Source organism: Camelus ferus, chromosome 4 (genome assembly GCF_009834535.1).
Source record: "Camelus ferus isolate YT-003-E chromosome 4, BCGSAC_Cfer_1.0, whole genome shotgun sequence".
In the NCBI taxonomy this organism is placed as follows: Eukaryota; Metazoa; Chordata; class Mammalia; order Artiodactyla; family Camelidae; genus Camelus; species Camelus ferus.
The window spans coordinates 68690356-68705960 of NC_045699.1; the positions used below are offsets into that span (position 1 = coordinate 68690356).

Consider the following 15605-nt stretch of genomic DNA (forward strand, 5'->3'; position numbering starts at 1 on the left):
TCTTCTGCTTGGGAACTGCTGGCCTTCCTCCCTCCCCACCCTTACAGGATCAGGCTTCTGGGCCCAGCAGCTGTCTCCAGTGCCTGCACTCAGGCAGCCAGAGGGGTGGGGAGGTGGCTCCTTGCCTTGGTTATGGCTGCCGTGGCCTCCCCCAGCGCGGCACTGTGGCACCCCCATCTTCAAGTTTCCTTCTTCAGAGGAGCCCCTCCCCCGTGCAGCCCCGTGACTTGGTCGTGTAAGCTCCTGGGCCTGGCAGAGTCGGTCAGGCACCCCCTGGGACTGGGCTTTCCTTTGTCCCGTCCTGGGGATGAGGTCCAGCTGGCCCGGCTGTGGTTCCAGAGCCTGGCAGAGTTATGAGAAGAGCTTTGGGCCAGAGCCGTAGGATTGGTGCTTTGTTCATTCCAAGACCAAAAGTCATTGATTCTGAGTGGCTGTGACCTTGAGCAAGTCTCTTCTCCTCTTTAGGCTTCAGGCATCCCTCTCATTCATTAAAATGAACATTTATTGAGCACCTCTTATGTGCCATGTTAAGGCACTAGGGATACAGCGGTGAATAAAACTGACCAAAAAATCCCTGGCCTCGTGGAGCTGACATTCTAGCAGAGAAGTAAATGCTGGAGGGTGGTAAGTCCTATAGAACAAAATGAGGGGGGAAATATCAACTTTGATCTGAGAAGTTAACGTCTGGACAAAGACTTGAAGGTGAGGGGACAAGGTATCAGGATTTCAGAAGGAAGACCATTCTGGGCCAAGGAGCAGTGTGTGCAAACGTCCTGAGTCAGGAGGAGGACTGGCAGGTTCAAAAGGCAGTAAGGAGGCCACTGTGGCTGGAGCAGAATGAGCAAGGAGGAGCCAAGGTCTGGAGGTAATGGAGCCAATGTTGGGGCCAGAGCAGGGAGGGCTTGGAGGCCATTTTGGCTTTTACTCTGAGATAAGGAGCCGCTGGAAGGTGTAAGGCAGAGAAATGACATGGTCTAACATATTTTAACGTGATCACCCTGGTTTCTGTACTGAGAAATTAACTGTCTGTCGCTGGGTCCAGGGTAGAACTAGGGAGACACGTTAGGAGCTCATTGTGATGATCCCGGTGAGACCTGATGGTGCCTCAGACCAGGGTGTTAGCAGTAGGGATGGTGAGAAGGCAGAGCTAGCAGAATTTCAAGAGGAGAGGAGGCTTTGCAGAGGCCACTACCACCACTGGGAACCACCTCTCACTGCCTAGCCATGGTCAACCCCACTGTGTTCTTCAACATTGTTGGTGAGCCCCTGGGCTGCTTCTCCTTCGGGCTGTGTGTAGACAAAGTTCCAAAGACAGCAGAAAACTTGCATGATCTGAGCACTGGGGAGAAAGGATTTGGTTATGAGTGTCCTTCTTTCACAGAATTATTCCAGGATTTATGTGCCAGGGTGGTGACTTCACATACCATCATGGCATGGGCAGCATCCATCCATGGGGAGAAATTCGATGAGAATTTCACCCTGAAGTGCACGGGTCCTGGCATCTTGTCGGTGGCAAATGCTGGGCCCAACACAAGCAGTTGCCTGTTTCTCATCAGCGCTGCCAAGACTGAGTAGCTGCACGGCAAGCATGTAGTCTTTGGCAAAGTGAAAAAGGGCATGAACCGTGAGGCAGCCTTGGAGCACTTTGGTTCCAGGAATGGCAAGACCAGTAAGAAGCTCACCATTGCTGTCTGTGGACAACTCTAAGAAATCTGACTTGTGTTTTATCTTAAACGTCAGCCCATTTCTTCTATAGCTCAGGACAGCACCCCTCACCCTCATCTGTTCATGGCATCCTGTAATCTTTGTGCTCCTGCAAGTCCTTGGGTTCCATATTTTCCTTTCCTCCCTCCAAGTGGAGCTGGATTGCAGATTTGTTCATGATTATGAAATAAAAGCTAAACAACAAAGGAGAGAGACAGAGACAGAGCAATTGAGGATGATGTCAAAGTTTTGAGCCCAAATTACTGGAAGAATGGAAATGTCATCATCCAAAATAGAGAAGACTTCGGGGTTGGGGGAGCTTTCTTGGGGGCAGGTCAGGAGATCAGTTTTAGACATGCTGCATTTGAGATCTAGGTACAGGTATCAAGTAGGAGTTGAATACACGAGCCTGGGATTCAGAGGTCCCGTCTGGGCTGGAGATCGAAGCTTGGCATCCCCTGTCCAGACCCAGAAGTCCTGGCCCCAAATCACACATTCCACCACCAGTTACCTGCACAGGCTAGTCAAAAATGCAGATTTCTGCCCGCCCCCAACACCCCCGCCCAGGGTTCTGATTCAGTAAGCTGTGGGTGAGGACTGATTGTTTCTGAACAAAACCACCTCAGATGATTCTGAGGAGCTGACAGGTTTGGGAACTGCTGCTAATTGACGTTTAGTAAAATTGACTTTGATGATTTTTCACAAGTGTAAACAGTCATGTCACCACCACAACAATGAAGATATGGAATATATACACCTCCCCAAAAGTTCCCCTGTGCCACCCAGAAAGCACTGGAGAGCACTGCTCTGTTTGCTGTCCCTGTGGTTTTGCCTTTTCTAAACTGTCATATCAATGGAATCACACAGTTTGTGGCCTTTTATGTCTGTCTTCTTTAATCCAGCATAATGTTTTATTCGGAAGTTTTACTCAAAATTGAGCTTTAAAATCTCCCCTAATACTCCATACTAGTCTCTAATCTTAATACATGCTACAAAGAATGATTTATGAAACTTTCATCAAGACTTCCAAACATCCACCAATACCTACCAGACTGCTCAGATGCTGTGTAAATATTTTGGTTTTCTCTGTATGCCCTGCTGTAAAAAAAAAGGTTGGGAAACCTTGCCCCTAGCCCCTACTGCTTATGGGAAGCTTGGGGAACTACAGGAAAGTAAGAGTGGGGAAAGTCTGGAGCAAGAACCATGTCTATTCCTCCTCACTCTCCGTGGACTGCTTCTAATCTGCTCTGCCCACCCTCACCCCTCTGCTACCCATCAAGGTCAGTATAAATGTGTGCAAACCAAGAGATGAGTTGCTTTGCTATGAGTAAGTGGTAGTAGCTTTGGCTGTTTGCGAGCTGTTTTGCCTTTTTGTCTCTCTTCCAGTTTCTTGGCCAAATTTAGAAGCTGGAGAAGAGCCCTGCCCGCAGACCTCGGTGTGGTCTTGCCAGCCCCGGCATGGGCCTTGGGGGCAGAGAAAACTGGTTTGAGTTGTCTCAGCCCTTTTTAGCTCTGTGACCTCAGGCAAGTGTCCTGATCTTTCTCTAGGCTCAGTTTTCTGTTCTGTAAAATGGGGTTACACTTGAGCCAACCCCCATGAATGTCGTGAGGATTCATTGAGCTAATGCAGGTGAGCATGTTGTCTGGATGCTGCATGGATGGTCGTTGCTATCACAATGACCCTCCAGACAATGACAGCGAATCAGGATGGATTTGGGACATCTGCTTGAGTCAGAGGAAAGAGCAGGGCTCCGGGGAGGTCCTTCTCTCTGTAAAATGCCTGTTTCCCCCTCAGTGAAATGAAGGGGCATGACTAGATTTGCCCTCTAAGATCCCTCCCTGATGGCCTGGGAGGTGCTTCTCAAACTTTAGAGTGTATCCGAATCATCTGGAAAGCTTGTTAAAACACAGATTGCCATCTACCCCCCCCCCACCAGTTTCTGACTCATTAAGTCTGGGGTGAGGCCTAAAGAATGTGCATTCCTTTTTTTTTTTTTTTAATGCAGATAGTAGCATATTATGTTGTCATTTTTCTGTAGTGTTACCTTTAGGTTTCTACTGATTCTAAATGGTATCCTTTATTTTTCTTTTTTCAGTTTTATTAGGTAGAATTATTACAGCTTGACTGCACATATACATTATAGTGCATGTAAATACATATGTACAATATACTGCACATTTTTTTGTTTACATATATGTACTGATCATTGTTCTCAAGAACAGATTATAGCTTTAGCTTTTTAAACTTACATAGTTGTTAAAGGAATAAAGCCAACCACAAAATAAGAATCAACAGAATGCAGTAATCCAATCATAAAGGACAGTCAGATGTGCTTACACATATTCAAGAAATCAATCATCTAAGTTATAAATAATAAATAGTTCATTTTGTGTCCTTTTTTTTTTAGATTCCACATATAAGTAATATCATGTGGCATTTTTCTTTCTGTCTGATTTACTTCACTTAGAATGACGATCTCCAGGTCCATCCATGTTGCTGCAAGTGGCATTATTTTATTCTTTTTTTATGGCTGAGTAGTATTCCATATATCACATCTTATTTATCCAGTCATCTGTTGATGGACATTTGGATTGTTTCCATGTCTTGGCTACTGCAAACAGCGCTGCTATGAACATCAGGGTGCATGTATCTTTTTGGAATTTTATTTTTCTCCAGGTATATGCTCAGGAGTGGGATTGCTAGATCACATGGTAAGTCTATTTTTAATTTTTTAAGGAACCTCCATGCTGTCCTCCATCGTGGCTGCACCAAGAATGTGCATTTCTAACAATTTCCCTAGTGCTGCTGCAGGGACCCCACTTTGAGAACCGCTGCTTTGGGCTACTATGGAAACCAGGACTCTCTTCTCAGTTGAGCCCTGCATCCATCCAACCTCAGAGGCCCAGGGCCAGTAAGGGGCTGGCCAAAGGTCCAAGAGGAGCCAAGCCTTGAGAGGGCCTGGGGGAATTTTCTCTCCCTGCTGCACCCAGGACTTGAAATCTCTCAAGTCACCTGAAAGAAAAAGCCAGACCAGTTTGGGGCACAGATTCCTCCTCCCAGGGGAAGTCTTGTGGTGTTGCATCAGGGCCCTGGAGGAAGTGCTCCAGGATGGAAACAACTGGTAATTAGGCCCTTGAGCAAATGGAGAGGCTGTTCCTGAGTCTGAGGACCCGGGTGTCCTTCTGCTTTGAGTTTCACGCAGGGATAGGGCCCAGCGATGGAGCTGACAGCTCCTCCTTCACCTGTGGTTATTCCTAACTAACAAGAAAGGCCCATGTTCATCACTGAATTCAGAGAAACAGAATGAGGAAAATAAAATCACCAGTGTTAATGTTTTAAGATTGTGTCTTCTGGTTAAAAATTTTAAAAAATCTTCCTTAAACTGGATGGTGGCTCCATCAGTGTTTATCATACATCTTTAAATGGAACGTATGTATTTTGTTTGGGTTGAATTGTGTCCCCCAAAAGTTAGTATGTTGAAGCCCTAACCTCCATTATCTCAGAATGTGACTTTATTTGGAAACAGGGTTGTTGTAAATGTAATTCGTTAGGATGAAGTCATACTGGAGTAGAATGGGCCCCAAATCCACTGTAACTTATGTCCTTATAAACGGGGGAAATTTGGAGACAGACACAAATGGAGGAAACCATTTGTGGACTGGAATTCTGCTACCAAGGAACTACCAAAAGCTAGGAGCCTTCCCCCAATACCTCTCTGTTCCCCCTCTTCTGAGATTTTCCTCCTCCTCCTCATCACTGGCCTCTAGTATGTGCACGAGTGTATATATGTGTATGTGTTGAGGGGGTATGATCTCTCAGTCCTGCCCGTTCTTGGATTCTCCTTCACAAAAGCCCCAGAGAACTGCACTGGCAGGGAAGGACCCTCCTCAGATGGTGAGTAGGGAACAAAACCACAGAGGCAAAATCCTTCAGTGGGTGGGGAGGGGAAAGCTTTAATCATCTCATCTGGTCACATTAAGGGTGGTTGACTGTGTCCAAGAGAAGGCATTGGAGAAGAACCAAGCTGGGTCTATAAGGAGCCCTGTACATGAGGTGGCATATGTATTTATGCTGTGTCAGGGTCATTTGCATCTTACCATATCACTCTGAAAACCTCACTACTATCTGAACGGCTGGACGAATTTTATGGGGAAAATGACTTTTCTCTTTGTGTCAGTGTTTCTGCTCGAGTGCTTTGGCTCAGTAATAAGTCTGTGAGAACTTTTGTTGGAAAAAAAAGTGATTGGCTGTGGGTGCCTTGAAGACTTAGTGGGATGTGTTGGTCTGGTGTCCATCACACTGGGCTTAACACACAGTAGGGACTTAATAAATGTTGTTTCATTGTATGTAGGAGCACTGAGAAATGATCAAAACTCTGCATTGGAAGTGTGCACTTTTATTTAATGACTTTTTTTTTATTTTGGGGGTAGATACTTAAGTTTATTTATTCTTAGAGGAGGTACCAGGGATAGAACCTAGGACCTTCTGCTTGCTAAGCATGCGCTCTACCACTTGAGCTATACCCACCTCCCCTCTTTGCATTGGGGGTGGAAAGAGACATTTTACAGAGATGTTTGACTTAAGCCTGGAAACAAGGTTATCTTGGGCAGCAAGAAAAACATCACTTCCTCTGAAGGAGAGGCACAAGGTGGGGGAAGTTAAAGATGAGGGAGAGTAGGGAGAAGGTGAAAGGAATTCCACTGGATGGCTTTATTTTTTTCTACGAAAAAGGAGAGTTGGAATATGGGATGGAGAAGAGGCAAAAACCTGAAAAAACCACTGTGGGGTGGGGGAGGGGTCCAGGGACAGAGAAAACAATTGCTGAGCAATATTGAGGGCTAAGCTAAGGGTGGAAGCAATGATTTGTGGATTTGATCTTTGCAGAGACTCAGGTGGTTCGGTTACAATAGGGATTGGGGATCAATCATTTAGTCAACAGGGGAAAAAATGAGCTAGTCAGAGGAATGGAGGGCTCCCTCACACTGAGGAATGAATACTGTAAGCATTTGACGGTGAGCAGGAAGGCAGAAGAATGAGTTCTGCTTGGAGAGGGGGGAGCTGGAATTTAAGATTTCAGGTGGACCTGGGGGTACATGGCCGAGGTGCGGGGAAGGTCACGGAGATGAGGATGTCAAGGAACTGAGTCTGGGCTGACTCTGAGGATGTTAAAGTCTCCCAGAATCCATGGCGGCTCTGTGAGCCACGTGACAGCGCCCCACGATTGGCTGACAGTGAAGCATAGTTGAGAAGATGGCGACTCAGCAAGAACCTCATCAGAGTAGGTCTGTGTATATATAGCGACATACAGCGTGCAGGCCAGTGAGGAGGGGACGCGGACCCTTCCTCCCACCTGGACAAAGACAGAGGGATATAGGACAGGGAGAGTCTTGAGTGGTGTAAAGAAGCGGGCTCCATGTCTGCACCAACAGGGGAGGAGAGAAGGGGCTGGATTTTCAGAAGCAGCGCTCAGCTCCGGACACTATCTTGTTCTGTGACTCTTCTCTGAGCCCAGTGTCCTAATACGTATCAGAGGGAGCGGATTAGATTTTGGGGGCTCCTTTGAGTTACGGGAACCGAGGACGACCAAAGGAAGAGTAAAAATGGCGAAGGGGGAAAGCCAGGCCTTGAACAGCGAGGCAAGCCCGGGCCAAGTCCGTCAGTGGCGTCGTGCGTCTCCATGGCGACACGACTCGTGGCCCGGAAGTGGGCGGTACCTTTGGCGGGGTGGGGCATCTCTGTGACGCCAGGGGCTGGGCCTAAATGGCGAAACCCGAGAGGCTCCCCGGGGGGTTTGAACCGGCCAATGGGCGAGCTGCCGATCGGGTGTCGGAAAAGGAGGCGGAAGCGGGGAGGAGTCGCAGCCGGGGCTGGACTGCATCCGCCGCGGCGTCTCCATGGCACGACCCTGGCCTCCGACTTCAACGACTTCATAAGGAGGCGTTTCTGGGCGCAGCCGTGTCGCTCCTGGTGAGAGGCTACCGGCAGGCGGGATCCAGGACGCTCTCGGGCGTCCCGCGGCCGCCGCCAGGCCTGGTCCCCACGGGCGGGATGGCCTCCGCCGAGATCGCCGGGTCCCGCTGTCCCCCTGGGCCACCCCCACCTGCACCCTCCGGCGCGCTCGTCCGGCTCCCGTCAGAATCTGGCCCCCTGCCCCGCCCACCGGCGCGGGCCTTCTCCTCCCCCTAACGGGCGGGCCGGCCGCCTCTCTCCTCACCTGGCCACCGGCAGGGCTCTGCTCCCTCCTCTGCTGCCCTCCGGCAGGGCTTCGCCCTTCTCTCTATGGGCAGAAACTGGGCCCCTCCTGCCCGCTGGTGGGTGGTCGTCCCGCCTCTCTGCCGACGGAGACTGGCCCCGCGCCCTCTTGCCCGCCGGTGGGCGTCGCCCCGTCCCCCTCGCCCTCCCTGCGGGCCTCAGCCCGGCAGTTATTTGCCCGCTCCTCGTAGGCAGCGCTGTCCCCGGGGACCGCCTCCGGGCCGCCCGACCCGACTAGGCTCACCGGGCCAGCAGGCCTCCTGGGCGTCCCGCCCTTCTCTCTGCACTACCCGGCGTCTAACCTGCTCTAACTCGGATAGTAAATCCCAGCGGCCGCTGCTGCGCCTGGGAGGATTTTCCCTCAGCGGTCAGGGCACCCACTCGCTGCCTAGCTTCCCTTTCCCCCTGCAGCCTCCGCTCCTCCCTCCTTCAAATACTATTGGTCCTCTTGGGTATCTATTCTGCCGGGAACGCCCCTTCTCCTAGGAGACAGTTGCCCGGGCCCCGCCCCGAATATCCCTCCAGCTCTGTGTGCCTGTTCCGGCCCTCTGGGGCCCAATTGGGGCCTAGCGGTTCTCTCCCGCCCTCCTCGCATGCCAACCAGCAACTCAGGTTTCCCCTCTGGTGGCCACCCACCTTCCCTCCCTTTGTGGGGCCTGGGAGTGGTGGTCTTTTCCGTCGAAGTTCCGCCCCCCCCGTCCCTCCCTGTGGAGGGGAGCTCCTACCGCCCCGCCCACCCGCCTCCTCGCAGGTCGCTCAGCCTCTCCTATCTCCCAACACTTCGGCAGGACAGTTGCTGTGCGACTTGGACAGTAGAGGAGCGCCTCCCAAGTTTTCATCCAACTGCCACCCCCAAAGCTTCCACCCTCCTCCCCTCAGAGAGGACGTTTGATGCCGGGCCCCTGAGATTCTCATTGTCAAGCCCCTCTGGGTCCCCCTGAGCAGAGCCTGCCGACCCAATTGCCCACCTTTGCGGCTTTGATGCCTAGCCATGTCTGCCTCATCCTCAGGCGGCTCCCCCAGGTACTGCTAGTTTTGGGGGCACCTCCACTGTATGGCAGGGAAAAGTGGGCAGGGGCTCCCAGGCCAGGCTCGCTGGAGGCTTCTCTTTTCAGTTTCCTTGTTCTGTGTACTGAAAATCTGGACCAAAACATTTAAAAATAATTTTTAAGAGGAGGTGGAAAATACATGCACATAATCCCAGCTCTGCCTCCCTCTGGTCCTCCCTCCTCCGTTGCCCCAGTTCTTGGTAGCAAATAAGATCACCATCATTGTCATTGGAATAGTCAGAACTTTTTTGAAAGGAGGCTAGGTATAAATAACAACAATAATGTCTGAGGTAGATGTGGCAATTAGTCAGATGTTGATGGAATCCAGGTGGTTTGATGGAAAGCCTGCTGAGGGTGAGAGCTTTCCCAAATCTATCAGCTTTAAGCGAACAGAAATGTTTTACTTGAGGGGAAAAAAAAACCCTGTCTGCTCAGATTTGGCAGTCCTTGGCTAAATAATTAGTAGCGTTCAATAATTTTTTTATCAAGGTGCAATATACATACAGCAAAATGTATGCTAAAGTATTTAAAGATTTTTATGTTGTATTATGTTTTTCCTAAAATAATGGAGGGCAAGGGCAAGGCCATATTTTGGGGCCATCAGGCAGTGGGATGGATCAAATATACTTTCCAAGTCCCTTCCCATCCTGGAATTCTGGGAGGTGCTGCGGCCAAATTTTGGAGATTAAACTTTTGCTTTATTTGCAAATTTGGTGATGGGGCTGTTTATGTATAAGCAAGATGGATTACAAGTGGTATTAAAAAAATTAAACAAAAATAACTCCACTTCATAGGTGCTTAAAGGATAGCAAGTGGAATACTTGGGGAAATAGTCATTTTTCATCCTCTCAATTGAATAATTGTATGAATATGAGCCACAGAGACTTTGTTCCTGAGCCTATTGCTCTGTCTTTTCATGTCGTCATTCGCTGAGCATTGCTCCAGGCACTGCCCTGGGCTCTTTCACACTTGGCCAGACTAGGATGTTGGCTGTTGCTCACATGCTGCCTGCTTTTTGTCCTCTGACAGACAGGGTGACAGCTGGGCTTTTCAGCAAAAGGTCACAATACGTGTGATGCGATGGCAGGTTAAAAGACTAGCCCTGCGAGTGCCCATCACCCCGTTTCCATCCCCCTGCTGGGCACACCATGAGTGTTTGGTGCTCGTGTAAAGGGAGCCAAGTAATTCCAGACTGGTTCTCCTAGCTGCGGACGTGTTAGCCACCATATGTAGTACATAACTTCGGGAGATCTAAGAAATAGAAGAGCCCTAGTTTTCTGCTTATAATCTGGTTCTTGTGCCTGGGTACAGGTTTCCATCGTGTGGGAAGAACGGAGTAACGAGTCTCACGCAGAAAAAGGTCTTGAGGACACCTTGTGGCGCACCCAGTGTGACTGTGACGGTAGGTGATGTGCGCCTGGAGCAGCCCTCCAGTCTGCGGCCCCGCCAAAAACCGCTTCCGCGGGCATCACTGTGTCTTGGCGCTTTGTTAGATGCCTTCATGCATAGCCTGCTGATTGATTAGATTTTGGTTTTGCCTTTGGTCAGGCTGCCGGGTGTGAGGAGGTTGTCTTACCCTAATTCTTCCAGACAAATTTCGAAAATCTCAAAATAGACTATCAAAAAAAAAAAAAAAGTAAAAAAAAATGAGGGGAGATTGCTAGCTGGTGGTGGTGGGTGAGGGGGTCTGTGTTCTGCCCTGCTTATGTTGTCTTCAGAGTACACAACCTTCTCATCTCGGCATTTCCTCCAGCTTTCTGTCTTCATCGTCTTCATCATCTTTTACCTTCCTGTTGCTCGATTTCTTTTGCACCCTAACTGTTTTATGTGTTTCCCATGCTAATCTGCACGCCAGTTCAGATTCCAGTGTAGAAGGAGTCACCTGTTTCCCTGCTGTGCTGTGCTAAATCTCAGGAGGCTTGGGAGGAGACTCAGCTCTGAACACCCAGTCGCCTGGGTTTGGGCTCCTTGGTAGAACTTGCGGGTCTTGCAGTCCCTTCTCTTGAGCAGACTAGCACCTCCCTGGTGGTCTTCAGCTGGGATCTCTGCACGAGCCTGCTGAGTGGCTCCCGCCTTGCTTCCTGCCTGCATGCCAGTAGTCCTGGTCGCTGTCCTGCTCGCTTGGTGGCTAGGCTTTCAGTGGCCCCCAGAGGCTGTGAGCTGTTTTTCATGCCCAGTTTACTCATCCACAGATCAACCTTTTTTGTGTTGTCCTCCCCTGCCTGCCAGAAGCGAACCATGAAGGACCGCTCTTCAACTCCCCCCTTACATGTTCACGTGGATGAGAACACCCCTGTCCACGTCCACATTAAAAAACTCCCGAAACCATCAGCGACCAACAGCCAGGTAGGAGCATGCCAGGGGGGCGAGGTGGAGGCTGTGGAGCAGGGTGATAGCTCCCAGCTTAGCTTCCTCGCGCCTCTAACTCCAGAGGTTTGCAAGACAAGTGCTCGCTGTCTGAGGTCAGTCACCTGGTTGGAAGGTAGGCAGGACTGTCATCCAGAAATGGCAGCAGTAGCCTTAGTCAGAAGAGGCTCCCCTGCAGAGTTGGAAGCGGATGCCACCAGAGTGACGCCACGGCCAACTGGGTGGGGAAGTGACCCTGGGTTTGTCCCTTTCCACAGAAATCTCATAAGCGCGGAATGAAAGGGGACACCGTGAATGTACGGCGGAGTGTCCGGGTGAAAACCAAGGTACCTTGGATGCCCCCTGGAAAATCATCCACCCGGCATGTGGGATGCAAGTGGGAGGTAGGCTCATTCTTGTTCAGGCTTTTCTTCTCGGATTGGTCAGGTTCTAGCAAGCCTTACACTCGATATGGTTCAGGGTCGGCCGTAGCTCTCAGAGACATCCCAGCGGGTCCTGCTTACTGAGCGCCTTGCTAAACCCTGAAAGTACGGGAATCTTCTTGAGTCCTTCCAACACTGCGATGTGGTAGGTCCCAGTGTGCAGATGAGGAAACCAAGGCTCAGAGAGGTTAAGTCTCACAGAGAGTCACAGAGCTGGAGTTAGGACTCAGGGGTGTCTCATTCCAGAGGCTGTTCTTGTAGCTTCTCTGATTTGTACATGAGGAGCTACACGTCTTGCCCCACGTAACCATGACGTCTGAGGCATAATTTAAAAATAAATACCAAAACGTACATATCCAAGAAAGCATTGCCTCTTTTGTGGTCGCCCATAAGAGACCATGCACGAACTCCATAGATATCATCAAAACTACTGGCACAACCTCCTGAGGAATAATTGCCTTCAGTATTAGTTGTCAAGGTGCCAAGGGAACTGTTGTCTTGTTTTAGCCATACCTCAATAAGTTTTGCTTGTCCATCCATCCATCTGTGCAGTAATTTCTTACAAAAAAATCTGTGCATTTCTTGAGACGCTGCTGGGCTTTGGAGTTATAGCTGCAAACTGGCAGACATTCCCTCCTTATGCTTACATTCTAGTCAATTGCAGTGAAAAAAAACCCAATGATAAGACAAGGCCTTTTGGCTGTGTTTTAGACAAAGATCTCATTGTTGGGACTACTAGAGGGCTTGAGACTACTGTCAGCCCTCCAAATCCGCAGGTTCCACATCTGCGGACGCAACCAATGGCAGATTGAAAAACATCCACACACTCACACACACACACAAAATCCAGAAAGTTTCAAAAAGCAAAACTTGAATATGTGCTGGCAACTGTTTACATAGCATTTATATTGCACTAGGTATTGTAAATAATGTAGAGATAATTTAAAGTATACAGGAGGATGTGCATAGGTTATGTGTGAAAACACTACACCGTTTTGTATAAGGGCTTTGAGCATCCTCGGATTTTGGTATCTGTGAGGGTCCTGGAACCAATCCTTGTGGATACCGAGGGACAGCTGTACCTTAAGATGTTGATGCCTGATCTATTTTGAAAGGTTCATTATTTTTCTGATAGCTTATTACTTTTAAAATTAGAAATAACAGTAATTACTCTGAAGTTTATAGTCATACTCCATGCTCTTGACTCCCTGATGTACCATTTTATCCCTAAAAGACAAAGGAAGTATGGGTATTCTAGGGAAATGGAAAGTGTCTGCATATCTCTCTATATTAACGTACAAGGAAGGTTGGAATTAAAATGCTTTCTTAAATTTTTTACTATGTGTACCTCACTAATAATCAGTGAAATGTACATTAAAAACAACTGTATTTTAGAAAAAAACAACAAACTAGCATTTTTATTGAATGGAAAAAAAGTTGAAAAGGTTACCAAAATCTCGTGTTGACAAGTGTATGGGGTATGAATGAATCTCTTCAGACAGTTTTGAGAGGATTGTGAAACCGACTCAGTGTTTCTGGAGGCAGTTTGGTGGTGACTGCTTAAACATGGATTCTCTAGTTTTACACTTGGGAACTGATTCTAAAAAATTCACTGGAAAATACAGGGACCTGGGTATAAGAATGTTTGCTACAGCACTGTTTGCAATAGAGAAAAATTAAAAGCAACCTAAATGTCTGTCAGGAGGGTATTGGTTAAATCATGACACATCCGTACGATGGAATATCATGCAACCACGACAAGATCGAGCTAGACAGTTCTACGTGATAACGAAGCACAGAGAGGCGCAGCACAGAGAGTTTGGTTCTATTTGCGCAGAAAATGGTGTCTGTGTGTCCATGTGCATATGGGTATGTTTGTATGTGCAAACATTTTCTGGGATGATCTGCAAGAAGTGGTAACCGTGATTACCTCTGTGTGTGGGAGGCTTTAATGCTTCATGTTTTTATGGTCTGCTTGAATTTCTTTTTTTTTAATTTAAAAAAAATTTTTTTGGTATATGTATATTTACTGACGTATAGACAGTTTACAGTGTTGTGTCAGTTTCTGGTGTACAGCACAGTGCTTCAGTCGTACATGAACATACATATATTCATTTTCATATTCTTTTTCACCATAAGTTACTACAGGATATTGAATATAGTTCCCTGTGCTGCTTGAATTTCTTTATAACAAATTTGCTATATTTTATCACTTAAAATGCTTTTTTAAAAAGGAAAAGACTTGGTAGTTTTCAAAAGGTACATATAAGTTATGGTGTTATGAAAATGGACTTCCTGTTGACATGGGTCGCTTGGAGCTGTGGTGGTTCCCTCTGGAAAGCTCAATGCCTCTTCCAGTCCTGGGGCCACAGAACCCTAGAAATGGAGGGGCCCAGAGATGTGACTTGCCGGCTCTCAAGCAATAGCTGTCTTTCATGCTGTCCTCTGTGGCCAGTCCCTTTCCACTTTTCAGTGGCCCTCCCTGTTCCCCGGAGGCCCCAGCCTGGCCCTTCCATTACGGGCGAGAGAAAAAATCGGAGGAGGAGAAAGTTTGTGGTGGAGCTGGACATGGGCCCTAGAAGTTGCTAGGTGCACATAGGGACTCTTGTCAATTTTTAAAACCCCTTTTGTTACATAAGCTGATCTCTGGGAGAAAGCAGGTCTGGGTTTTTCCTCCCCTCCATTAATAAATAAATAATCTCTTTTTATGACAGAAAGTTGAAAATACAGAAAAATAGACAATCACCTGTAATTCTACTCCTCTAATCTGGCTGCTATTAAGTTTTAAAAACATTTTGCTAGAAACTGTAGGATAGTACATGCATTGGAAGTGTGTCGCTTGGTGAATTATTTTTTTTCCTTTTTTTGGTGGGGGATAATTAGGTTTATTTGTTAATGTTTAGAGGAGGTTCTGGGAATTGAACCCAGGACCTCATTCATGCTAAGCATGCGCTCTACCACTTGAGCTACACCCTCCCCCTTGGTGAATTTTTACAAACAGAACATACTTGTATAACTACCACCCAGCTCCAGACGCAACATCACTAGCTTGCCCAGAAGCTCCTCTCTGGTCCTGCTCCTGTCACTGCCATCCCCAAGGATAACTTCTCTCCTGAAACTATTAATATTTTGGTACCTTTACTATCACTTTTTCCTATGCAGTTTTTTTTTTAAATTGTGATCATACTGTCTGTATATTTTTCTCTTGTCCTCCTTTTAAACATTAAAAATAACTTTTTTTTCTTATAAAAGCAATGAATAGTCATTGTTGAAAAATTAGAAAGTCTAAACGAGCACTAGGAAGAAAGTAAAAAGCACCTGGAATCCCACCACCATGAGAAGACTCATGTAACTTCTAGGTGCAAACTTTCCTGATCCTTCCTTGTGAATAGCCTCTTTCTTTTGATTTTTGTTAACAGTTGGATTATATTTACTCACTGTTGTATAATATTCTTTTTCCCACATATTTTGACTATACATTGCATATTATTTTTAAGGCATTATTCCATTGTGTGTACATTTGTGAACTGTTAAGTATTTAACCAATACTATCTTGTTATATATACTTAACTGTATCCTAGCCTTGAATTTAAATATTGATTCATATTCTTAGATATTCTTGATAAATCCCTGGAAATAGAATTGCTGGGACAAAGGGCACATACGTTTTTTAAATTGCACCCTATGAGTCTTACTTGTTTGAGATAACAGTTCCACCCGCACTGGCCATTTTTCTTTTATTCCTGATAGCTATCATCTTTCCCTGGAAATTGGCAGAGAAGTTTAGCTACCTCAGCTTAAGAGGAGCAA

General features: G+C 47.4%; 1 protein-coding gene and 1 pseudogene across 9 annotated transcripts in view; both read left to right on the forward strand.

Annotated features, from left to right (window-relative positions):
• The first annotated feature begins 1023 nt into the window (after positions 1-1023).
• On the forward strand, positions 1024-1707 carry LOC102512284 (annotated as a pseudogene).
• Positions 1708-7345: 5638 nt separating this feature from the next.
• The window catches only part of ODF2 (outer dense fiber of sperm tails 2), a 32468-nt gene continuing 24208 nt past the window's right edge, over positions 7346-15605 (forward strand). The window contains exons 1-5 of one of the 9 annotated variants that reach the window (XM_032478563.1): positions 7557-7672; positions 8746-8980; positions 10318-10408; positions 11236-11352; positions 11631-11756. In XM_032478563.1, coding sequence (XP_032334454.1) covers positions 8949-8980; positions 10318-10408; positions 11236-11352; positions 11631-11756 — 366 coding nt within the window. In that variant the 5' untranslated portion in view covers positions 7557-7672; positions 8746-8948. Of the gene's footprint in view, positions 7673-8745; positions 8981-10317; positions 10409-11183; positions 11353-11630; positions 11757-15605 lie in introns of those variants that run through there. The other 8 variants (XM_032478567.1, XM_032478562.1, XM_032478564.1 and 5 more) reach the window with 8 other exon arrangements.